At 40.3% G+C, this 24,930-nt stretch overlaps 1 protein-coding gene across 1 annotated transcript in view; it reads left to right on the top strand.

Moving 5' to 3' along the window:
• Positions 1-24,930, top strand: part of GPR89A (G protein-coupled receptor 89A) — a 41,907-nt gene that overhangs the window by 9,600 nt on the left and 7,377 nt on the right. Inside the window, exons 5-11 of the mRNA XM_021003615.2 lie at positions 70-171; positions 2,435-2,555; positions 12,509-12,589; positions 16,993-17,102; positions 18,350-18,438; positions 19,357-19,449; positions 21,700-21,795. Of these exons, the coding sequence (XP_020859274.1) occupies positions 70-171; positions 2,435-2,555; positions 12,509-12,589; positions 16,993-17,102; positions 18,350-18,438; positions 19,357-19,449; positions 21,700-21,795 (692 nt within the window). The remainder of the gene's footprint in view (positions 1-69; positions 172-2,434; positions 2,556-12,508; positions 12,590-16,992; positions 17,103-18,349; positions 18,439-19,356; positions 19,450-21,699; positions 21,796-24,930) is intronic.

Raw genomic sequence — 24,930 nt, 5'->3', positions numbered from 1 at the left:
TCCTAACTTTTGTGTATCTTGTTTGTGCCTGCTTCCCCCCCCAACCCCAACCCACTTCCTTTATCTCAGTGCATAGACAACGACTGCTTTTTTCCTGTGGCCTGTGGTTGACCTTCATGTATTTCTTCTGGAAATTAGGAGATCCGTTTCCCATACTCAGCCCAAAACATGGTGAGTTGTTTTGTTTTAGGCAACTACTTCCTTTTTCCAGTTGGGGTTTTTTTTTCCCCCCAGAGAAAGGCAATTTCTCTAACATTTTTCTTATCCTGCATCCCAGCACTGAACTCAGTTAAGACCTCCTGTTTTAGGACTAAGTTAACACTTTGCCCCCTAGATGATATAAAAATGCTGGTTCCGGGACTGAACTATTAGCTATTACCATAGAAATTATAATACTATCTCAGTCTGTGTTGAGAAAGGTATAAACATTACTACCCATGGATTAAAAAAAAATGCTTCCCAGAAATCACTGCTTCTTCTGTGGTGTCAGCTTCATTTTATAAAAACTGTTTATCATCAACAATATTAAACTTGAACCAATTAAACTTTTTTTGCAATTCACATTAATTTTTTTCCTTTTTTCATTTAAGTTTTAAAGATGTGTTTTGTTTTTAGATTTCAAACATTTACAGATTGCTTCTACTTCCTGAGATGTCTCTTGTGAAGTAAAACAAAAAAGACTTCATCTGAGAGTACACACATTTCATATCAGTAGCACTCCCCCCTCTTTAAAAAAAAAACAATAAACAGAAACCTATTTTCTCTCTCTCCTATCCTCCACCTCCTGAAAAAACGAAAAGCAAATTTCTTGTTGCAAATATGCATAATCAAGCAAAACAAATTCTTTCAATGGCTGAATACAAAAATATATGTCTCATTCTGTACCCTAAGTCCATTACTGTTTTCTAATGGATTGAATATCTTTTAAATAAATGAAATTTCAACCTATGATATAACAACTTTTTAGTTATTCCATATACATCTCAGTATTTTTTTGTCCATTAGTTCCTATTCATTTTTCCTCTTATGTGGTCATAAGATGTATTCTGTACTTCTAGTTTGGTTTTGTTTTTCACTTTTCGAAAAGGTCCTTCCCTATTTTTTTATATTTCTCATACTTGCTGTTCTTTTATTTAACTGTTCCCCTAATATTTAATGTTGAGGTTGCTTTCAATTTTTGCAATTACAAATAATTCTGCAATGAAAATATTTAATAGCTAGTCCTTTTTTGTTTTTGTTTTTGATAATACTTTTAGGGTATATTCCCAACAATGGAATTGAGTCAAAGGGTATGATTGTTTTTGTCACTTTTACTGCATGCTGCAAGATTGCTGTCCAAAAAAGATTTCATTATGCAATTCTTCCTATAATAAATGAATGTACCCGTTTCCCCACAACCCCGCCAGCATTTTAATTTTTTTTGTTGCTTTTAATTTTTTTTGCCAATTTGATGAGTGGTACTTCAGTCTTTGAGTTTGTATCTTTTATGTTATCAGTGAAATTGATCACTTTTAATTGATTACTAACAACAGTTTGTGTTTCCTCTTTTGAAAATAGCCTTTCCTTATCTTTTGACCCTTTATCCAAATACAAAAATGAATACTGGACAGAACCTTGAATCAAGAACTGTGTGTGTGCGTGTGTATTTGTATTTGTATGTGTGTGTGCTGAAGAATATGAATCAGTCAATAAGGCTGTCTTCTAGAGTAATTTAAGATAAAAATGAAGATATTAGAACTATGTTTGATAAACCACATAATAGAGTCAAGTAAAATATATACGTGTAAATATATGGATATATACGTTTATATGCATACATATGGAGAGCAAGAGATTGTAACACCAGATAGTCCAAAAATTATTTGGCTTTGGAGACTAAATATTGGATATGATTGTTTTCTGCAACCGATTTATCTTCACAATTTTTTACAATTTTTTCTACTAAGATTTTTAAAAAATAATTGGCATTCCCAGAATACCAGTTAATAGTGAAAAGAAATAATCTTAAAGCTCATTGAACAGAGAAACCAGACAGATGAAAAATTAATGGCAAATACCTTACACACAGGTAATTGAGAGTAGGCATTCTGAGTTGACTGTGGTGTAATGGAAAGAGCCCTGGTCTTAGAGTCCAGAGAAGCCTGAGTTTGGACCCTGCCTCTGATATTTACCAGCTGTGTGACCTTGGGCAAGTTACATAACTCAGTGAGCCTCAGTTTCCTTATCTGAAAAATGAGGAGAGTAATGCCTGCACTACCTACCTTACAGGGTTATTGTGAGAGTCAAATCAGCTCATCAACTTAAAGTGCATTGCACACCTTCATGGGCTATATAAATGTCATGTGTTGACATTTAAGAATCCTAGGTGAATTTTTCCATTTACAGTAAAAGGGAAGTCAGTTGCTATGTCACTAATATGACTTCATTTTTTCAGGGATCTTGTCCATCGAACAACTTATCAGTCGGGTGGGTGTGATTGGGGTTACCCTCATGGCCCTGCTCTCTGGATTTGGAGCTGTTAACTGTCCATACACCTACATGTCCTACTTTCTCAGGTAACTCGGTTTTTGTTCTTTTTCACCCTTTTCTGCCACTTTCAGAAGTTCATGTATCCTCTACACGGCTGTCTGTCCTCACACCACCATCAACAGAGCTTAAATATTCTGCATCCAATCCTTCTTTTCATTCATATTGGCTTGTCCATGAGGCTAATCTACCCTTTTTTTTTTCAAAATGGAAAATAATTCATTTCAGGACATGACTTTCAAAACAAAGCACGTCAATTTGAGCAACAATTCAATTAAGCAAGCATTTATTAAGCGCTTACTCCCAGGAGGGATCCAAAGATGACACAGGACAGAGTCCCTGTTTTTAAGGAGCTTACCATCTAGTAGGGGATCTGTTAAACATGTACATAGTCACTATTCATTTATTAAACACATACTGTGCACCAGGCCCTAGACTAAAGGCTGGTTATCCAAAGAAAGACAAAAGCAAAAGGCAAAGGTCTCTTCCCACGAGGAGCTCCCAATCTAAAGGAGGAAACAACATGCAAATAACTGTGTACAAACAAGACATAAAAATCAAAGATAATCCACAGAGGAAAGGTTTTTTGTGGAAGGTGGGATTCACAGAGCTAGAAGAGGCCTAGGAGATCATCTGTTCCAACCCCTGCATAAACAGGAATTGCCTTCTGCAACACTGATGGCATGTGATAAGCCAGTCTCTGGCGATAGGGAGCTCCCTGTCTCCTGAGGCAGCCCATGGAATCTGTTCTACCACATCCCTGATGAGGGGTCAGCTGACTTTCACTTAAACACTCTAGTGAGGAAGAGCCAGCCCTACCCAGAGACAGGCCAGTAAGCATTGGGGCATTTCCAATTGTTAGGAAATTTGTGGAGCTAAAATCTGTATTTGGCTGCCTGTTGCTGTTTCTGTTTTCTAGGATCAGTCAGAACAAATCTAATTCCACGTCCATGGGACAGTCCTTCAAATATGTGGAGGTTTTAGTTATGTCTCCGTTAAGTCTTTTCAAGACTAAAACACCCCCAAGCTCCATTAATAGATTCTGCGGCCTGACTTTGAAGCTCTTCGCCTTTCTGGCTTCCCTCATCCGGATGTTCTTCTGCTGATCAACTTCTTTCCTAAGATGCGTTGCCCAGAACTAAACACAGAACTCCAGCTAGAGCCAGACTAGGACGGAGTAAAGAGAAAGACTGTCACTTCCCTCGTTCTGAGCTCTTACCTCTGTGAATGCAGCCTGAGGTTGCATTCGCTTGCTTGGGTTGGTATCATATTATTGACTGATAATGAGCTTCAAGTCCACTGAAACCCTCAGATCTTTGTCAGGCAAACCACTTTTCAGCCATATGTTCCCTATGCTCTGCTTGGGAAATTGATTTTTTGAATGCAGCTTTAAAGTTTTCCACTCATCCTTATTCAATTTCATTATATTAGGTTGAACCCAGTGTTCTAGCCTCTCCTAATAGCATTTTGGATTCTGACTTTCATTCAGCTATCCCTCTTGTCTTCGTCTTATCTGCAAATTCAATAAGCATGCCATTTAGGCATTTATCTGAGTCAGTGATAAAGATTTTCAGTAACACAGGACCAAGGAAGATTCCTGGTTCACTCTACTAGAAGGTGACCTCCTTTCAAGATACCATCAAACCATTAATGACTACTCTCTGGACCCAGCTATTTGACCAGCTATTGTGAACTCATCTAACTTAGGGGGTCTTAGCTTGGGGCCCAAACATTCTCATGGATGGAATTTAGGGAGTCTGTGAACTTGAAAGGGAAAAAAAATGACATCTTCATTTTCACTAACCACTGACTAAAATTTATTATTTCCTTCGTTATGACTGTAGGAAACACATTATGCTGAGAAGGGGTCCATAGGCTTTACCGAATTGCCGAAGGAGTCCATGGCACAAAAAGAGAGTTAAAACTCCTGTTCTGTGCTAACATATGCCTCATACCTTTGCATCTTGTCCAGAAGAATAGTAGGCTAGACCTTGTCAAACATGTTACTAAGATCTGGGTGAATTATAAATACAGCATTCCTCTGATATACAAAAAAAGGAGATGCGGCTTGTGCCTCAAGACCAGGCCCAGGTTTGACTCTTCCCATTACCCAGTCTAAAGGTTCTTTTTAGGGGCCCCTTAGACTGAGATAACAGAAGGCCCTAAGAGTTTGTTAGTTCTGCCTTCTTTCCTTCTCCTCTGTTTATCTGCTCCAGGCAGTGAACCTTTGATCGTCTTCTTGCATACCAGGGTGATGCAGCCTTGTTTGTCACTTTCACTTTGCATTCATCACTAGGCTCCTGAAGCCATATTTTAGAGAACCATTCCATTCATTATGAGGTGGGAGACTCGAGTTTAAAGGCCTCCTCAGCCATTTACTTGCTTTGTGATCACTTGAATAACATTTAATTTCTTAGAACCTCAATTTTCTTGTCTTGAAAATGGGGGTAATTATACTTTCACTACCTACCTCAAAGGGTTCTTGTGAGGAAGGCCCCTCATACATCTTAAAGCGTTCAGAATATGAAAAGTTATATTACCTGATATATAAAAGCGCTTAATAAATGCTTATTGCTTGATCATTGAAGACAGCAAAGGCAATGTGATAATAATAATACCTAGTACTCATATAAAACTTTAAAGTTTGCAAAGTGCTTTGACTATATTATCTTAATTGATCCTTACAACAACCCCCTTGAGGTAGGTGCTTTTATTATCCCTATTTTACAGATAAGGATACTGAGGCAGTATTTGAACTCATGTCTTCCTGGCATCAAATACAACACTTTATTCACTATGCCACTTGGTATAGTGGAAAGAACACTGGAGTTGGAGTTGGGAGACACCTGGGTTCAAATGCCACCCTTAAAGTTTACTAATCATGTGATCATGATAAGTCCCAAAGGTTCTCTGAGCATCAGTTTCTTGGAGAACAAGGTGAGATCAAGGAAGAGCAAATAGTCTATTTTGTCCTTAGTGTGTGAAGTATGAGATCAACCCGAAGAGATAGCTAGACGTGGAGCAACTTGAAGGCCAAAACTTGAGCGTGTGTTTGATTTGGTAGGCAGGGGTGACATTACTAGACCTATGAATTAGGAACGGTGATTAGAAACATTCTGCAGCTGTGGGGAAAATGGATTGGAGAAGGAAGAAATTAGAGGTAGATGGACATTAGAGTCGTCTGGACAGAAGTGAGGAGCCCCAGAACTAAGGTGGTTCCCGTGGAAACAGAAATAGAAAGTACTATAGGGATGTGACAGCTATCTCAGAAGTGACTGGCAACTAGTTGTACGTGTAGGATGAAATAAAGGAATGAGTACAAGACGACTGAGCTTTCAAGTCTAGGAAACTAGAAGAATAATAAGAGGACAGGTTTAGGGAGAAAGATGATAAGTTCAGCTTTGGACCTACTGAGTTTGACACATCGAGGCGGAATTCTCCAAGAGGCAGTTATAAATTCAGGACTGGAGTGCCAGGCAGATTTCAGAGGTAAAGATATACATTTGAGAGTCATCTCTCTACAGGTGATGATAATCAAAACCATGGGAGTGGAGGAGATTGCCAAGCAGGAGAGAGTGGAGGAATAAGGGGAAACCAAAGAAAAAGTCTGGGGGCAGGGGGACCCTTAATTTTGGTGGAAGGAGTAAAAAGAAGAAAGATTAAGGAGGCCTCAAGGAGAACTAGGGAAATGCAGGGTCAATGAGTCCAAGAGAGAAGATCATTAAGAAGAGGGCAGTCAACTCTGTACGGAGAACAAACTATAAGTGCTAAAAGGCCGCTGGTTTTGGAGATAAGGAAGGAGATTATGAGTGACCTTGGAATGAGCACTCTCCATAGGTTGGGAGATTACAGAAGAGTGAAGAAGCAGAGGCAGCAAATGGCAAACTTCTTTCTAGAAATTTCAAAGTGAAGGAGAATGGAAAGAAGATAGTGGTTTAAAGAGTCAAGGGAAGGCTTTTTTGTTTGTTTTGATAAGGGAACTCAGAATTAGTTTGTAGGTAATGGAGAAGTGGTAGAAGGGCTTGTGGAGCTCAATGAAACTGAGCTATGCCATGCAAGATTACCCAAGATGGACAGGTCATAGTAGAGAGTTCTGACAAAAGGTGATCCACTGGAGAAGGCGATGGCAAACCACTCCGGTATCTTGCTAAGAAAAGCCCATGGGCAACATTAAGAGGATAACAACATTGAGATGACCCCAGAAGATAAGCCCCTCAGGTTGGAAGGTGTCCAACATGCTACTGGGAAAGAGCAGAGCACAACTACAAATAGCTCCAGTGCTAATGAAGCAGCTGGACCAGAGCTGAAAGGAAGCTTAGCTGAGGATGTGTCTGGTGATGAAAGGAAAGTCCAATGCTGTAAAGAACAGTATTGTATGGGAACTGGAATAGAAGTTATGTGAACCAAGGTAAGCTGGATATGGTCAAACAGAGGATGGAAAGATTAAACATTGACGTCTTTGGTGTCGGTGAACTTAAGTGGATGAGAATGGGTGAATTTAGTTCAGGTAATCACTACATATACTTCAGTGGGCAAGAATCCCTTAGAAGAAATGGAGTAGCCCTTAGAGGGAAAGAAAAGCAGTACTGGGGCATAATCTCAAAAATGACAACATGATACCTGTCCAAGTCCAAGGCAAATCATTCAACATCACAGTAATACAAGTCTGTGCTCCAACCGCTGATACCAGAAAGGCCAAAGTAGATCAGTTCTATGAAGACCTTCAACATCTTCTAAAAATAACATCAAAAAAAAAAAAAAGATTACATTCGTCATAGGGGAGTGGAATGCTAAAGTAGGAAATCAAAAAATAATTGTGCCGGGAGCGCCTGTGTCCCCGGCTGTGGTCTGATGCCGGCAGAGTGTGAAGAGAGAAAGAATCACGGGCCAGGTGAGAGCAGTGAAGAACAAACTCTGTTTGTTGATCTGAGGGCTCAGGCTTATAGAGTACTGGATCAAGCAACAGCAACATTGTTATTCATGAAAAGTGCAAATCTAATTAAGTGATTTCCTTACTTCCTCGTACCTTGTCTGTTACATGCTTTCCTGCGTCCTGTCCTGTACCCCATCCCTTTCCTCCCTTCCTGCATCCTGTTCTCAAGAGACGGAACAGGGGGGGTGGTGAGCCGACATCCTGAGTTTCACAGCTGTCAGGCTTAGTACAAGCTGCAGGTAAGACCCGGGCTGGCCTAAGCCCTCCAACTCCCCAAAGCCGGCCCTCTACATAATTGGGATAACACACAAGTCTGGACTTGGTACTCCAAGGCCAAGTCAAGCAGGGCAGAGACTAACAGAGTTTTGTCAAGATAATTCACTGGTCACCACAAACACTCTTTTTCAACAACCCAGAAGGTGCTTCTACACATGGATATCACCAGCTGGTCAATATAGAAATCAGACTGATTATATACTTTGCAACTGAAGGTGGAGTAGCTCTATACAGTCATTTAAACAAGACCTGGAACTAACTGTGGCTCAGATCATGAGCATCTTATTGCAAAAAAAAAAAAAAAACAGGCAGGGAAAGCATCAGACCATATTGGTATGACTTAAATAACATACCTTATGAATATGAAATGGAAGTGAAGGATAGATTTAAGGGATTAGATCTGGTAGATAGAGTGCCTGAAGAACCATGGACAAAAGTTTCCAATATTGTATAGGAGGCAGCAACAAAAGCATTCCAAAGAAAAAGAAGAGCAAGAAAGCAAAATGGCGGTCTGATGAGGCTTCACAAATAGCTGAGGAAAGAAGGAAAGCAGAAGGGAAAAGAGAAAGGGAAAGACATACCCAACTGAATATAAACTTCCAGAGAATAGTGAGGAGAGATAAGGTTTTTCTAAATGAGCAATGCAAAGAAATAGAAGAAAACAATAGAATGGGGAAGACAAGAGGTCTCTTCAAGAAAATTAGAGATATCAAGGGAACGTTTCATGCAAAAATGAACATAGGATAGAAAGGCCTGGCATGCTATGGTCCATGGGGACATGAAGAGTCGGACATGACTGAATAACTAAACAACAACAAGAGGAGAAGGAGTCATTCAAAAGGAAGAGATTAAAAATGAATGAGGGAGATGTTTGAGAGATTAAGGGGAGGGGACTAAGGACATAGGTGCAGGTCTTAGCATTGGCAAGAAGGGCTGAATCATCCTGTGAGACCAGAAGGAAGGAAAATGGGATTGGATGAAGAGAACTTTAGAGGCGAGGAACAGAGTAGAAAAGAACAAACCATGATTAGCCTCTATCTTTCCAGTCGGTTGGGTGACAGAATCATCTCCAGAAAGAGAAGGTTAAACTTCAGAGGGGGCAGAGCCAAGATGGCAGAGTAAAAGCAGTTACTTGCTTGAGCTCTCCCCCAAACCCCTCCAAATACCTGTAAAAACTGTTCTAAACAAATTCTAAAGCAGCAGAACCTACAAAAAGACAGAGTGAAGCACATTTCTAGCCCAAGACAGCCTGGATGGTTGATCAGAAAGGTATATTACGCCGACCGGAGAGAGGAGTGCGGTTTGGTGTGGGCATGCAAGCCTCAATGCAACTTGAGCAGGCCTCAAAGGTTTGAATCGTAGGCAGCTTTGGTGGTTTCCAGACTTCTCAACCCACGAATGCTAAAGACAACTTAGAAGGTCAGTAGGAAAAGTCTGTGTCTGCAGTGAGAGAGAGAAGCGTCATTCCTGCCCTGGTCCCAGAGCTCAGCCCCCGGGGCTTCCAGCCTACAAACTGAGGGAGGAATCAAGTGGCTGATCAGAGGAGGATTGCAGGGATCTCTTTGCCAGTGCTGAGGCAGGAATCTCTTGCTGTGCCCGCACTTGGATCTGGGTCACAGTTCTGGGTGGTGGTCCTGGGACGAGGAGGAGCGCTGGTGTGGTGGAACTTGTAGTGGCTGAGAAGAGAAAATCCTCCTCACAGTTCCAAGACAGAAAAGAGTGCTTGTGGTCACTCATAGACCAGAGCACAGGCCAGGAAATGTGTAAACACCTCACCCTTGAACTGAAAATTTACAGGTCTGTAGAAATATCTCTGAAAACAGCTGCACAAAACCCCTGAAGCTTGGGACAGTACATTCACCACACTGGAAGCAGACCCCTACCTTAACAAAGAGTTTATAACTCAAGTAATTAGCTGGGAATCATGAGCAAGCAGCACAAAAAGAGTCAGACTATGTTATCTTACCTTGGTGACAAAGAAAATCAAGACATACAACCAGAAGAAGACAACAAAGTCAAAGCTCCTACATCCAAAGCCTCCCAGAAAAATATGAATCAGTCCCAGGCCACGGAAGATCTCAAAAAGGATTTTGAGAAGCAAATAAGAGAAGTCAGGGAAAAATTGAGAGTGATGCAAGAAAATCATGAAAAACAAGTCAATAGCTTGCTAAAGGAGAACCAAAAAAATCTGAGGAAAGTAACATCTAGGGACAGCTAGGTGGCTCAGTGAATAGAGCTCTGGCCTTGGAGTCAGAAGGACCTGAGTTCAAATCCAGCCTCAGACACTTAACACTTACTAGCTGTGTGATCTTGGGCAAGTCACTTAACCCCGATTGCCTCACCAAAAAGAAAAGAGAAAAAAAGAAAAAAAATACCACCTTAAAAAATAGCCTAACCCTAACAGCAAAAGAGGTCCAAAGAGCCAATGAGGAGAAGAATGCCCTGAAAGGCAAAATTGGCCAAATGGAAAAGGAAGTCCAAAAGCTTACTGAAGAAAATGCTTCCTTAAAAATTAGAATGGAGCAATTGGAAGATAGTGACTTTATGAGAAATCAAGACACTGTAAAACAAATCCAAAAGAATGAAAAATAGAAGACAATGTGAAATACCTCATTGTAAAAACAACTGACCTGGAAAATAGATCCAGGAGAGAGAATTTAAAAATTATTGGATTATCTGAAAGCCATGATGAAAAAAAAAAGCCTAGACGTCATCTTTCAAGAAATTATCAAGGAAAACTGCCCTGAAATTTTAGAACCAGGGGGCAAAATAGAAATTGAAAGAATCCACCAATCACCTCCTGAAAGTGATCCCCAAAGGAAAACTCCTAGGAATATTGTAGCCAAATTCCAGAGTTCCCAGGTCAAGGTGCAAATATTGCAAGCAGCCAGAAAGAAACAATTCAAGTATGGTGGAAACACAATCAGGATAACACAAGATTTAGCAGCTTTTACATTAAGGGACCACAGGGCATGGAATACAATATTCCAGAGGGCAGAGGAGATAGGATGACAACCAAGAATCACCTACCCAGCAAAACTGAGTATAATCCTTCAGGAGAAGAAAATGATTGCTCAGTGAAATAGGGGACTTTCAAGCATTCTTGATGAAAAGACCAGAGCTGAATAGAAAATTTGACTTTCAAATATAAGACTCAAGCAAAACATGAAGAGGTAAACAGGAAAGAGAAATCATAAGAGACTTATTAAGGCTGAACTGTTTACATTCTTGCACAGAAAGATGATATTTGTAACTCATGACACCTTTGTCAGTATTAGGGTAGTTGGAGGGAAAAAAATTGCATGTATGTATATATAGATAGAGGGCACAGGGTGAGTCAAAGATGACTGGAGAATAAAATTAAGGGGTGAAAAAGGATTATACTGGGAGAAGGAGAAAGGGAGAGGCAGAATGGGGTAAATTATCTCACATGAAACAGACAAAAGGCTTTTACAGTGGAGGGGAAATGGGAAGGTGAAATGGAATGAGTGAATCATATTCTCATAGGATTTGGCTTAAGAAGGGAATAACATACACAGTGGGGTATGGAAATCTATCTTACCCTACAGGAAAATGGGGGGAGGGACAAAAGAGCAGGGGGGTGACAGAGGGGAGGGCAGATTGGGGGAGGGGGTAATCAGAAGCAAACACTTCTGAGGAGAGACAGGGTCAAAAGAGAGAATAGAATAAATGGGGGGTGGGATAGGATGAAGGGAAATATAATTAGTTTTTCACAACATGACTACTGTGGAAGTGTTTTGCATGACTACACATGTATAATGTATATTGAGTTGCTTGTCTTTTTGGTGAGGGTAGGTGGGGAGAGGGGAAGGGAGAAATTTGGAACCCAAAGTTTTAAAAACACATGTTAAAAAAAATTGTTTCCACATACAACTGGGAAATAAGAAATACAGGCAATGGGGTATAGAAATCTATCCTGCCCTACAGGAAAATAGAAGGGGAAGGGGATAAGAGAAGGGGGAGATAGAAGAGGGCAGATTAGAGGAAGGGATATGCAGAATGCATGCCATCTTGGGGTGGGGGGAGGGATGATATGGGGGGAAAATTTGGTACTCAAGATCTTGTGGAAGTGAAAACTAAACTAAAAACTAAATAAACTAAAAAATAAATTTTTTAAAAATGGTTAAAAAAAAGAGAGAAGGTGGTGCTGGAGTGAGAGATTTGAGCAGAATGCTGCTTTGTAAGAGTCCCTTTGGTGAATTTCCTAAGTGTCAGTGAAATGAAGAATACTGTACAAAGGGAGGGTCCAGTTGAGTTAGAAGGCATCCATTTATAGTGACCCCATTCAGTAGGAGTGTATGACTTCTAGTAGTACTAGACAGTTAGAAAGTAGAAGCAGAGAAAGTAGATGTTGGGTGTTGAAGCTTAACAGGTGGAAACGTGATCTAATCCCAACATCTACCCACACGCCAGGGCTCTCTGTACATGTTACAGTAAGAGACAGTGCTAAGTTAAGGAGATGCCTTGGCAATATATCCTGCCTGTCACTGGACCAGACCTAAGGAAGAATGTACAAGAGATAAGATGCTAAGCGCCCTGTACTGTTCTTCAGTCAGGATCCCAAGAAATGAAAGCACAATTATTCTAATTTAATGTGGCTGTTTTAAAGTTCTTGAGGGAAAGGCATGAGCTTGAATTAATTCACTGTACTGGGTGATGATGGATGACTTTAATTACACCTGACAGCGATGGCCACACCTCCCTTATGAGCCTAATACAGTACAAACAGTTTGCACGTGTATTTTATTGCAGGAATGTGACAGACACAGATATTCTCGCCCTGGAACGCCGCCTGCTTCAAACCATGGACATGATCATCAGCAAAAAAAAAAGGTCAGATTCTGGAACATTCACAATGATTTTCATTCCTTTGGCATTTCCTAGACAGTATTAACTGTAAGAACTGCTGTCAGCAAGGAACTTTCATCTTGCCCATTCCTGAGTGCCATCTTCTATCTAAGATATCTTGGATCTAAGCTGGCACAAAAATATTTTGAAAAATGCAGTCACTTGATGGATTGAAAATTTTGCTTTAGAATAATAACAATTTTCACTTATTGTCATCCTCCATTGGTCGATTAGAAGTATGGGAGGGTATATTTTTCCATGCTAGGGGTGAATCTTTTCCATTTCTTTTCTCTAGGTGCCTTAAAAAATCCTTCAAACATTCTAATGTTCATTATTGTGATGACTAATATCAAAGCTCTTTGAAAATATACATTTCAAACAAAGTATTTCACAGAAATTTATATACATGCAGAGTATTTTATGGTGGTCAAACCTTATTCTCCACTGAATTTCTGTTTATAGTAAGTACTTCATTTTGGTGGAGAGGTGGCCCTGAGTTCTTAAACATCTATACCAGTGGACCAAAAATTCTGGAAGGTCTTAGCAAACCGGAAGGGTCCTATCATGGACATATGTCTCTTTTGCAAGAGTTAGCCTAGCTTATTTTGATAACTATATTTCAATATAATTCACCTCCTTTATAATTTCATATATTTTATTTTATGCATTTAAGATCATTTTTCTGAGAATAGGCTTCCTAGACAAAGAATGGTTAAGAACCCCTGCTTTGGGGGCAGCTAGGTGGTACCGTGGATAGAACACCAGCCGTGAAGTCAGGAGGACCTGAGTTCAAATCTGGCCTCAGACCAAACATTCAGCACCTACTAGCTGTGTGACCCTGGACAAGTCACTTAACCCCAATTGCCTAAAAAAAAAAATAGAACCCCTGCTTTGGGGTGTTGTATTAGTGGAGAGTCCACACCAACTAAATGACAACTTGAAATATGGAAATACCATGGCTAACGTCACCACGATTTCACTGGGAAGATTGCTCAGGAAATGTCCAAATAAAATAATTTTATCCTGTTTTCCATGTACTATAATATGTTTTTTTAGAACCTAAAATGTTCTGCCTTCACTAAAGCCATTAACGATCATATATAAATAGGGATGTGCTGGTCTTTAACAGCCAACTTTCCAGGAGGAAAAATGTAAGCATGATACTTTTTTTAAGTTTAATTTGCATTATTAACATTTTTTCAATCAATTTCTTAAGTTTAGACAGTCAGTAAAGCAATAAACCTAGCCCTGATTCAGAGCAGTTGCCAGTTTCTGAATTATAAATGCTCACACTCAAAATTTAACTATCAGATCTTGCAAACTGCTTTAAGCTGGCTCTAGCACCGTTCTAGATTTTTAAACATCAATGAAAGAAGCTCCATAGCATGTTGGAGAGAGTGTTGGTTTTGGAAACACGAAGACCTGAGTTCAGATCCAGTCTCTGATACTTAGTAAGCTATACGACCTAATCAGCAAGCTTTTATTAAGCACCTACTGTTTGCTAGCTGCTGGGATACAATGACAAAAATTGAAACAGTCCCTGCTTTTTAAAAACTTATATTATCTCAGAGGAAATGACATTATACGTATAACTATATGCAAAATGCATACAAGATAATTTTATGCTAGGAATGCACTAGAAGCCAGGATCCAGGAAAGGTCCCATGTAGAAAGTAAAGCTGATCAGGAAGCTGTACATTCTGGGCATGGAGGACAGTCAAGTCAATAACTGTTGAGGACTCATATCAGTAAGATGTGTTTATAAGTTTTTGTCATTTCATCACGAGCAGTGATAATGGGTTTGGGTCGAGCCATCCAGACTCCAGCCTAGTTATCTCTAACCCACAAACAACATTCGTAGCTAGCCAGGATTTTGAGATAGGCTCTTTTCTTTGTGAAACACGTTAGCTCGTCATTACAAGGATCAAACTTAACCTCTTTAACATGGGCTTTTAAGACTTGATTTTTAGAGGCAAGTCTATACCATTCTTTTAGAATTGGATCAAATACTTTGATTGTTTATTAGAGCTTGGAAAACCACTTTGCACAGTGTAACTGCTCAGAGCGGAGTAGGAGATGAAAAGCGCCCTCAGGTTTGCCAGCAGAGGGCGTCCAGAGGAGGAACACGTTTACTAGACTAGCATATGTAACACATGCATGAGCCATTGGGAGAAGGAGGAGGAGGAGGAGGAAGAGGAAGATCAGAAAGGCACAGGATGTCTTCTCAGTTGGAACACTGTTTAGAAGAGGGGACTTGGAGGAGTCGGAGAGTCTTGTTTTACTAAAAACAATGATACTCATGCAGGGTCCATGATCAAAGTCTCTCTGGTCTCCATCTGAGAGTCTGATGTGAGGTATTATTTGGGTTATTTGTTCTGCTGCTGTAGCAAGTAAAGCCTTTGTTCTTGTGTTGTGAAATGGGCTTAAATATAATTTCTACAGTCAAAGCAAATATGTATAAACCTAAAAACCTCTATTTCAGAAAGGTCACATTAATCCAGTATTGAAATTACAGTTATGTGGTAATGAGGAAATGCCAAGCGAAACTGTCCCAGATTGGTGTTTTCCACAGATATTGTTTCCTACATAGCTTTTGATGTAAAAACCTAGATTAATATGATAAGCAAATTCAGGCAGTGCAGACATCTTCCCAGAAACTAATTTTTTCAACATTGCAAGCACTGTATATAAAGCAATATACTTTAAAGGTTAAAAATTTGTATTACCCTGAAGCCTCTTCTTTTTGCCCCACATATTTCAGAGGAGGAAATAGAGCCCTCTGTGTGTGCATCAGGCATGAATTACTATCACTAATGGACAAGCTTTGTCTTTTCAGATTTCTTTACCCTAGTCATTAAGTCACTAAAGATTGCTCCGGGGCATTCTGGTCTCTCTTTTTTAAAGATGTGTAGGGATCAGGGAAGATAGATTTATTAGTGAAAATTTGAACCAAACTACAAGTTTTGCCAGCATACATTATCTTTACAGAATTTTCTGTCCAAATCTTTGCTAAATGCAAAACTCATTCTACGTTCTTTGAGGTGTTTTGTTTTTCCCAGATTACAGCTTTTGCCATAATTCTACTCATATCCAAGAGCTCCCTGCTTGAGGTGGGCCTCTAATATGGGCCCAGTCAGAAGAAGATTTGTGATACTAAGAACAAACATTCTCGACGTATTGCTTTAAAACCACGTATTGCTAGCATCTTTTATTTGGGTTTTTTTCCCCCTTACCCCATCCTGTGGAGTTGGATATAACTCTCTTAACTCAGCTCTATTTTTTTTCTCAGCTTTATCTACCACAGAAGTAGCAGAATAGGTTTGTAAGTTAGTAGAAAATTACAGACCAAAAGGAAAGGGAACAGTTAGGATGGGATTATGTAGCTCATCCCCAGTGTGAACAGCACATTCAGCAAGCTTCTGCTGGAAGCTGTTAGCAGCTTTCATAGACATCCCCTCCCCCATTTGGAAGCCAGGCAGTGGTGGGAGCACTTTGCAGTCATTGAGATGGAGGAAAATAGGCATGCATTTCTATACCTTTTCCCTTTTTATCTCCTATCCTATTATCCCAGCACCATAAGTCACTGGAGGCTCTGTGTGAATAGGGTAAGGACCCCTTCCTCCTCTTCAGTCACCGTCACATACCTGTCTAAGACTACCCACATCTAAAAGCAGAAAGGCAGACACCTACATCACAAGACTTGGGATCTGCTTAAGTCATTTGCCTTTTCCTGAGTAGTTTCAGCTTCCTAAAATGCTAAAGCCCACAGTAAAAGAGAATGAGGCAGAAAAATCCAAACCTTGGGACTCTGGCCAATTGATCAAAGTCTTCTTTCATTCACATACTACCCAGATGCTGACCTGAGGCTGTTACTGAATTAATATAATGATTTGGGATGAGTTAACATGGCTGGTACTTTCTGGGATCCCTTATTGTGCCAATCTTGCAGATAGTTTCTCCACTGCTATATCTAACTATTCCTGCCCCTTGTTTCTCAGACCAAAGTAATCAGAATTTCCTTTATAGACACAGATTCCAATGAAAATTTACCCAGAAGACAGTAGAAGGGAGATGCCACATATCCATTTCCTTGGTCCCACCTTCCTAAATTTCAGGTGCTTGTTCTAATTTCTTTTAAACCTGTAGGCAGATGTCACAGTGTGAATTTTCATGGTTGATGTGATTTTGTTTGTCTAACTACATGCTACTAAGCCATTAGCAGGAAGTTTGAATCCGTTTGTATCTCTTCCTGAACTGACTCAAAGCTACTTTTGCTTTGGAGGAGGCAAAAAAAGAAACTACCTAGTCCTCTCTGTAGGATCCTGGGCTTGGGTACTATGGCGTGTCCTTGTTTCTTTTCTAGGGCTTTGAATTCTCTTTCTTTCCAGGATAGCCATGGCCCGGAGAAACCTGTTCCAGAAAGGAGAGGTGAACAACAAACCATCGGGCTTCTGGGGAATGATTAAGAGTGTGACCACTTCAGCCCCAGGAAGCGAGAGTATCCTTTGTCTCTGTGTGAGCCTCATCCTCAGCCCCGGGTGAAGAGCAGACATGAAGAGAGGAATAGAGGCAACTGCTTCTGAGGTCTGTGTGCGAGTCAGCCTGTGTCCGAACTGGACAAAGTGCATTGTAGAGAAGGACATTTTTGTGATCTTTGCCATTCCACAGTGTCACCTAAGCTCTTCTATCATCCTTTTCTTCCAATGATTATTGATTTTAACAATGATATTTCTCACTTGAGGCACACGGGCATAGGGAGTAGAGAGCTGGTTTGGAGTCAGGAAGGCTGGGGTCAAGGCCTACCCCCGACATTGACCAATTGGGCAAGTCACCCTGCCGCCATTGCTCCAAGCACGTCTTTGAGACTATAAGTTGCAGGGAAGGTGTCGATCTGTGTTGGTAGAGAGAGTTTCCTCATCCCAGGGAAATCCTAGGTGTGGTCCCTAAGCCTATTCCTATTTCTACCTTTCACTTGTACAGCTCTGCGTGGAGTCAAAGCATTTCCACAAGAAGGCTTATTTGAGCCATACAACAACTTGTTTGCTAGTGCTTGGGTGGTGGGCTAGAACAGGGTACCCCTGGGCTAGAATATGGCTGTGACAGCCATAGTTGTTGTAGTATGAGTTCTTCTGCAGATTCATTGAGATGAAAGGGGCAAGGTGGCTCAGGGGGTCATTTGCAAAGTCAAATAACAGTAGGGCAAAATGCAGCAAAGTGAGGAAGATCGAGTGAGATTAGAGATAGAAGTGTTTTGGAAGGAGTCAGACTTCCCTCCTTAGACACGTCATCTTCCAAAACCTGGAGTGGCCAAAACAGTAATGATTTAAACCGTTTCAGTAAAAAGAAGGATGAGAGTAATAGCCACCAACAGAATGATCAGGTAATCCTTTATGATCTAGCCTAATTAATAAATATGGACTACACATTAAGCCATCTGTACGGCGAGCTCCTGAGGATGAAGGAGAAGGTAAGTGGTGAGTGTTCTTTTCTTGAGAAGCATCACCAGCCTTCTTTGGGAGCTGGTAAAACGACCGTGCCCTGGAGTACAGCTTTTACCTACACTTTGAGGAACCCATCTTCCATTTGGAGGTTTAGTGTTAGATATCTATGAGCCAAGAGAAGAGCAGCAGAGCCCCTGGAAGCTGAGCTGTTCTGGGGACCTAGGAAAGGGACAGGCTAGAAGTAAGGCTTAGCTGTTTCTCTGAACTTGACTAGGATATAAACCTTGACTCCATACTTCTCCAGATCTTACTCTCATTCAGCAGGAAGTGGATGCTTTGGAAGAGCTAAGTAGACAGCTTTTTCTGGAAACAGTTGATCTCTATGCTACAAAGGTACAGAGTGGAAAGTTGCTGGATTATCTCCAACCATGGGGGAAAGAAAGGCTAAGCCCTCCCTTGGGCCTGTATAACCAGGCAACATAAGGGATAGCTCCTTAGACAGTTAAGCATGAAAATGTGGGACTTTTGAGAGTGGGGAGCTACACAAGTCATGAAGTGGCTGCTCCCACTCTCATAAGACGGAGCTCTCCGTGCCCTAATGCTGCAGTAGCATAGCTGAGCCTGGAGCATCACAGTTATCCCACTATCCCCGCTGGTGGCCCCTTTTGCCCTCTTCTGTCCCCTTCCAAATTTGTCCTGCTGGCCCTGTGACACACCTCTTCCACTTTGTCTAGTTGTATTTTAAATAGCCAGGACAGGTCACAAAGCCATCTAACTGAAGAAAGCAGCTTGCCACAGCTCCATTTAAACTGATCTGTCCCGAGAATGTGTCCTGCTCCCTATTCCTAAACTGGGGGGGGGGGGAGGCAGAGCCAGCCAATATAGTAGAAAGAGTACTGGATTTAGAATCAGAAAAACTGGATTTGGATCCAAGCTTTTCAACGTTCTCTATGAACAGAGTCAAGAGAATTCACCTCCCTGAACTTCAGTTTCCATTTTGGTAAAATGAGGCAGTCAGACTAAATAGATCTCTAAGATCCTTTCTACACAGGCAGGGAGCTGGGTGATTTAAATAAGAAAAACTCAGTTAAGTGGAGGGTGAGAGTTATCTTGATTTTTTGTTAGGAAAATAATACCTTGTTTGGAATTTCAAGAATTATTCTTATGCTTTAGAACTTGAATCCATGTAATTTTTGGCCTCAGTTGGCTAGCCTGGGTGTGGCTCACAAAAGGAATCGTGGTTTAGTGGAGACTGGATTTTGATTTCATATGAATCTAACATGTTACATGTTTGTTTTTTTCTCCCCTCAGGAGAGAATAGAATATTCTAAAACTTTCAAAGGAAAATACTTTAATTTTTTAGGTTATTTTTTCTCTATTTACTGTGTTTGGAAAATTTTCATGGTAAGTGTGCTGTTTGTTGTTTTGGGGTTCTTGTAAAGCTAATGAGAGAGCAGGGTTGGTTTAATCAAGACCTTTAACTTAATTTGCTTATAAAACATTGTCCCAACCAGGTCAAACCTTGAAACTTTTGCTAATTTCCATCCTTTTCATTTTAGTCTGTCTAAAGGCACTGAAACATGAAGCATGGTAAATGAATACAATTATTCATTATTAATTGTTTCAAACTGCTTTCCATCCAATATAATGCTCTAGTTTAAATCAGGCGATATACTCGACTTCTGGTGGCCGTTTAGAAGACAAACCACCTGTGTGCTTTCATCTTCATCTCTAAAATTAATGACAAAGTAGTCAAAAATCTTTAGATGAGTTTACCTCTTGTATTTACTGATATAATTTCTTTGTAGCTATTGTATATCATGTCCTATAGTACCAGTTCTAATATACATGTTTTCTAACTACTGGCTGCCTTTCATCGTATTCTTACCTATTGTTGTCAGTGGTTTGATTTGATTTTCCCAGTAGGACTGTATCTAGACAAGGAGATGATTTGGTAGTGATAGGGTTAATTTGGACTCTGCCACTTGTTACCAAATCTGTATTTCCTTTTGCACCATATATGAAGCCTTGGTTTGCTCATCATCATCCGGGAATGTTTACCCAAATCCTGAGTACTCTCCATGGTTCCTGAGCCATCTTTTCTCTGTGAGTTCTTGTGAGTTCAGTTGTCATCTCCAGGTAGATGATTCAAATCAGTGTGGCTTCTGAGTTTCTGTCCTACATTACCAAGACCCCAATAGTCATCTGCCTAAATGTTCTATAAGCACTTCAAACTTAATATATTCAAAATAGAACTCTTCTGCTTCCCCCTTTCCCTTCCTCAAACTTCCCAATTTCTGTTAAGACCATCACTGTCCTGCCAGTCACTGTGGATCTCAATCTCAGAATTATCCTGACTTTTCACTCTCCTTCACATCCAATTGATAGCAGGTTTTTTAACTCTTATCTTTACAATATCCCTCACATCCATCTCCTCCTCTCCATTCACATAGTGAATTCATCCTGGCTCATCACTTAACCTCACATGCAGTATTGTAATAGTCTCCTAATTGGTATTCTCATTTCTGATCTCTCTCCTTTCCTTCATATAGCTACCAAAAAATATCTTCCTAGAGCACAGGTCTGACCATATTGCTTCATTGTCTCCCTTTTGCTTCTAGGATAAAATGCAGACTTGGTCTTGAAAACTTTTCAATTTAACTCCAGCCTACGTTTCCAGATTTATTTCACAACACTCCTTCACACTCTGTTTCAGCAAAACTTGTCTGTTTGCTGGTTCCAGAGCTAAGCAGCAGTTCATCCCACACCTCTGGGCCTTTCTCATCTCCTTAGACTCCTTCAAGGCTTAGTGCAGGTGCCACTTCCTATGGGGAATTTCCACTGATCTCCCTAGGTTTCAGTGCTCTCTCCCACTTCAAATCATTTTGTATTTACTCAGCTGTCTGTATATTGTAGCCTTGAGTGTCATGTCTTTTTCATTTTTGTCTTTGGATTCCCAACACATTCCCAGTGCCTTGCATGTTGTGAATACTTAAAGGCCTATTGAGCAGAAGGAAATTGACTGTCCAACTAGAATCTTCTTCTTCCAAAGTGTGATTTCTTTGGCTTCCAGCAAACTCAAAGAGATAGTGTACTTTTTCTTTGAGAAAGAATAGGCTACTCCAAAACTTTGAAAGAGTGTTTTATATAGGTCAAACCTGATGTGCCGGGTGCTAGAATTAAAAAGAAATATCTCTACTAAGTAGCAAGTTTACAGACTTCAGTATTTATTGAATATTTGTTGTGTTCCCAGCAGTATGGATAAAAGCTTCACTGACAGCATGTTCTATACATTTTAAGTGGGTTTGGAATAATGTTATTAATTGGTATTAGCAATACCACTCCAGGTATTATTCATGAGCTTAAGATGATCCAAAAGCACATTCTCATTACCTTGGGTTCTCTGCAGAACTTCTTATAATAGAGAGAGAGTTGACTTCAGAAGAGAGGTGGTTTGTATGGACACATTTATTTGACCACAAATGAGTTAAAGAAATAAATGTTTCCCATGCATAATTTGAATCTGGTGTGGAATTGTCATTCTTGGGTCTAAAGAGCTATCCTTCCAAGTAATGCTGTGAGGGTTAGTTTATGATTGTGAAACTCTTGAGCAAAATAGCAAATGAAATAGAGGACGATGTGTGTTTTTTGCAGGCAACAATCAACATTGTGTTTGATCGAGTTGGGAAGACGGATCCTGTCACAAGAGGCATTGAGATCACAGTGAATTACCTGGGAATCCAGTTTGATGTAAGACTTGTTTGAATATCCTAACTTATTCTGCTTTTCCTTGTTTTGTCCAGTACAAATGAGAATTGTTCAGGGTCTGGCCTACCCTTCTGGACTACTTCACCCTTCTTATTTCCAAAGTATTCTAGACTTTTTCTCGCTATTCCACTTGGTGCACCACATTCTGCATACCAGGATAACTGGCCTACTCAGTGTTCCTAGGATTTGGCCTTCTTTCTCCTGGTTTCATGCCTGAAATGCCCTCCCTCTCTCCCCACCTTTGTCTCATAGAATTCTTAGCTTCCTTCGAAGAGGTGGACTTATAGTGAAGACAGCAATTTAAAAGGCTCCAGGCAACCCCAGCTCCCCTGAAAAACACTTATTAACAATGAGGAAGAACCTCAAATGAAATTTCAAAAAACAAAAGAAAAGTGCTGCTGAGCCCTTCGATCCCATATAAGATGACATGAGAAGCTAGGCCCTAAAATGGGGATTGAGGCTTGCCAGCAGGAGATGCTGCAAGGAAACCAGACAAGCGGCACTTAGGGGGTCCAAGGACACCCCTGGAGATCAGTTTCAAGCCAGTGTCATCTCTGGTGGGGCTGCTTTAAGAGCTGAGGCCTAGGATAAAGACTAAAAGCCACAGATATCTGGGTAAATGGCTACGTGGGGGGATGGGGCAGTACGATGACCAAAGATCTGTATATTCCTAGAAGACCAGGCTAAAACTAGTGGGGTTGAAGCCTGGGGCCTTCGACTGCAGTCAGTGACTGCATAGGGATACTAAAAAGGCCAGCAAGACCCATTGGGACTGTGATAGGGGGCAGGTCTAGGAACCAGCACTGTCCATCTCCAGTCCCACTGTGAAAGGGCTGTGGAAGAAGGCAGGGCCTGGTCCCTTGAAGACTTGAGATTTCCAACTGTAGAGGAGGCAGGACTTAGGCCCAGTATAACATTGTCTTACTATGGGAGGACAACAGGAGGCACGATCTGGGCCTAGTTAAGTCATCCAACAATTCAGGAGGGTTCAGAGCCTGGGCCTGGCACAAAGTCCTAACCCAAGAAATAAAGCTGTAAACATGAGAGAAAGAAAATCCCACTCTAATATAGAAATAGAGGTTAAAAGAATCTCAAGATTAAATTCCAGAGAAAGGTGATAACTCTTAAAATAATCCTAACTTGAACCTTAGGAAAAAATAATCAATTGGTCATAAAAGCTCTAAGATTGGTTAGAAAAAAATGAATGAAAAGCTGAAACACATTAAAAAATGAAATTAGAATACTTAGAATGAGAATAAATAGCTTGGAGCAACAAAAAAAGAGTCAAAAACAAAAATGGCAATCTATCCAAGTAGTTGACACCTTGAAAAATAGAATGGAGGAACAGAACTTAATGATTCAATAAGACAAAAAGAAATATTAGAACAAAGTCAAAAGATTGAAAACTATAGAGAATAAGATGTGTACTGGCAATATCAACTGACAGGAAGCAGGATGAAGAGAGATATTTTAAGAATCTTTAGACTCCTTGAAACAAAGAATCTGCATACCGTATTTCAAGAAATAATTCTTTGCTATTTTGTTTGTTATGTTAAGGGAGGGCTTGGGAAAGGGAATACTTCAACGAAAAAATAAGGAAGTGGTAGGAACATACTATTCCTCATAATTGGGGAATTAGGGGTTAGGAGAATGTAAAAACGTGGAGATTTAGGGATGAATGGTGCAAGCTTCATATGAACATCACTTTTCTTCTGAACCAGTAGGACAGCTAAATACACATGCACATATAAGTGTAATGTAGAAATACATTAAAATAAAAAAGGAAGTAGACAAGGATAGGAAGAGGGGAGTTTAAGAGGGAGTTAAATTAGAGGGTAGAGTCAGAAGCAAAACTACAAAAAAGGTTTTATAAAGGGAGACTTAAAAGGAGAGAGAGGATAAGATCCAGCAATTTTCATCTGGGTTGAGTGAACAGGAAGAGAGTAAAGGATTAGAACTAGACCATTCCAGTTATAAATAGCTAGTGTTAAACTCAGTTGCTTTCTATTACCACTTCTTTTCCTTGTAAAAGGAGGGAGATGGGGAACAAAGAAAAGGAATATTTTAAGATATGATGGAAGAAAAAGCACAACTAGCAGTCAAAACCATGAATGTGAATGAGATGAACTAACCAAAAAAATGGAGGAAGCTGGCAGAATAGTTTACGAAGCAAGATGCAACTGTGTTGTTTGCAAGAAACACACTTGAAACAGAGGTCACATATATTCAGAAAAGCATGATTAGCAATCATATTGGACAAAGCAATAGTAAAAATAGATATGGCAAACAGAAGCAAGGAAGTTACATGATGCTTAAAGGAACTATTATGTAACGATATTACACATACACACACACACACACACGTGCACATATATTTGGTAGTTGTCCTTCATTCTGGAAGAGGACCAAAATGACATCATCATTATGTTAGAGTCAAGATACAGTGTGTCCGACTGTGGCTGATCAGACCAATACGAGCTCAGCAGGTTCTACCACAGATCAGACACAAATAGCCCATGTGCACATTTGAGGTCAATTCTCTAAATGTACTCATCTCGCGTTTCTTTTGAGCTACTTCAATTCTGCTTTGCTCATAAAGTATAGCACCTTCTCTGATGTGGGCACACCATGCTGGGCTGTCCCGTGCCAGTGTCTCCCATGTCACACAATCAGTTCCAAAGTTCTTAAGAGAGACCTTGAGAGTGTCTTTATATTGCTTTTTATGAGCGCCAAGCGAGTGCTTGTCCTGTGTGAGTTCTCCGTAAAATAATACACTTTTTGCAAGCGTATGTTTGATATTTGAACAATGTGGCCAGCCCATTGGAGTTGCACTCTCTGTAGTAGAGTTTGAATGCTTGGCAGTTTAGTTCAAGAAAGGATCTCAGTGTCAGGTATCTTATCCTGCCAGGTGATCTTCAGAATCTTCCTAAGACAATTCAAATGGAAGTGCTTCAGTTTCCAGGCATAGTGCTGATATACTGTCCAGGTTTCACAGGCATACAACAAGGAGGTTAGCACAACAGCTCTATGGGCCTTCAGTTTGGTAGTCAGTCTAATACCTCTGCTGTCCCACACTTTCCTTTGGCGCCTCCCAAACACTGAGCTAGCTCTGGCAAT

This window comes from Phascolarctos cinereus, unplaced genomic scaffold (genome assembly GCF_003287225.1).
Source record: "Phascolarctos cinereus isolate Bilbo 61053 unplaced genomic scaffold, phaCin_HiC Scaffold_5;HRSCAF=322, whole genome shotgun sequence".
NCBI lineage: Eukaryota > Metazoa > Chordata > Mammalia > Diprotodontia > Phascolarctidae > Phascolarctos > Phascolarctos cinereus.
The sequence above is the reverse complement of the archived record's forward strand: the minus strand, read 5'-3'. Positions and strand labels throughout refer to the sequence as shown.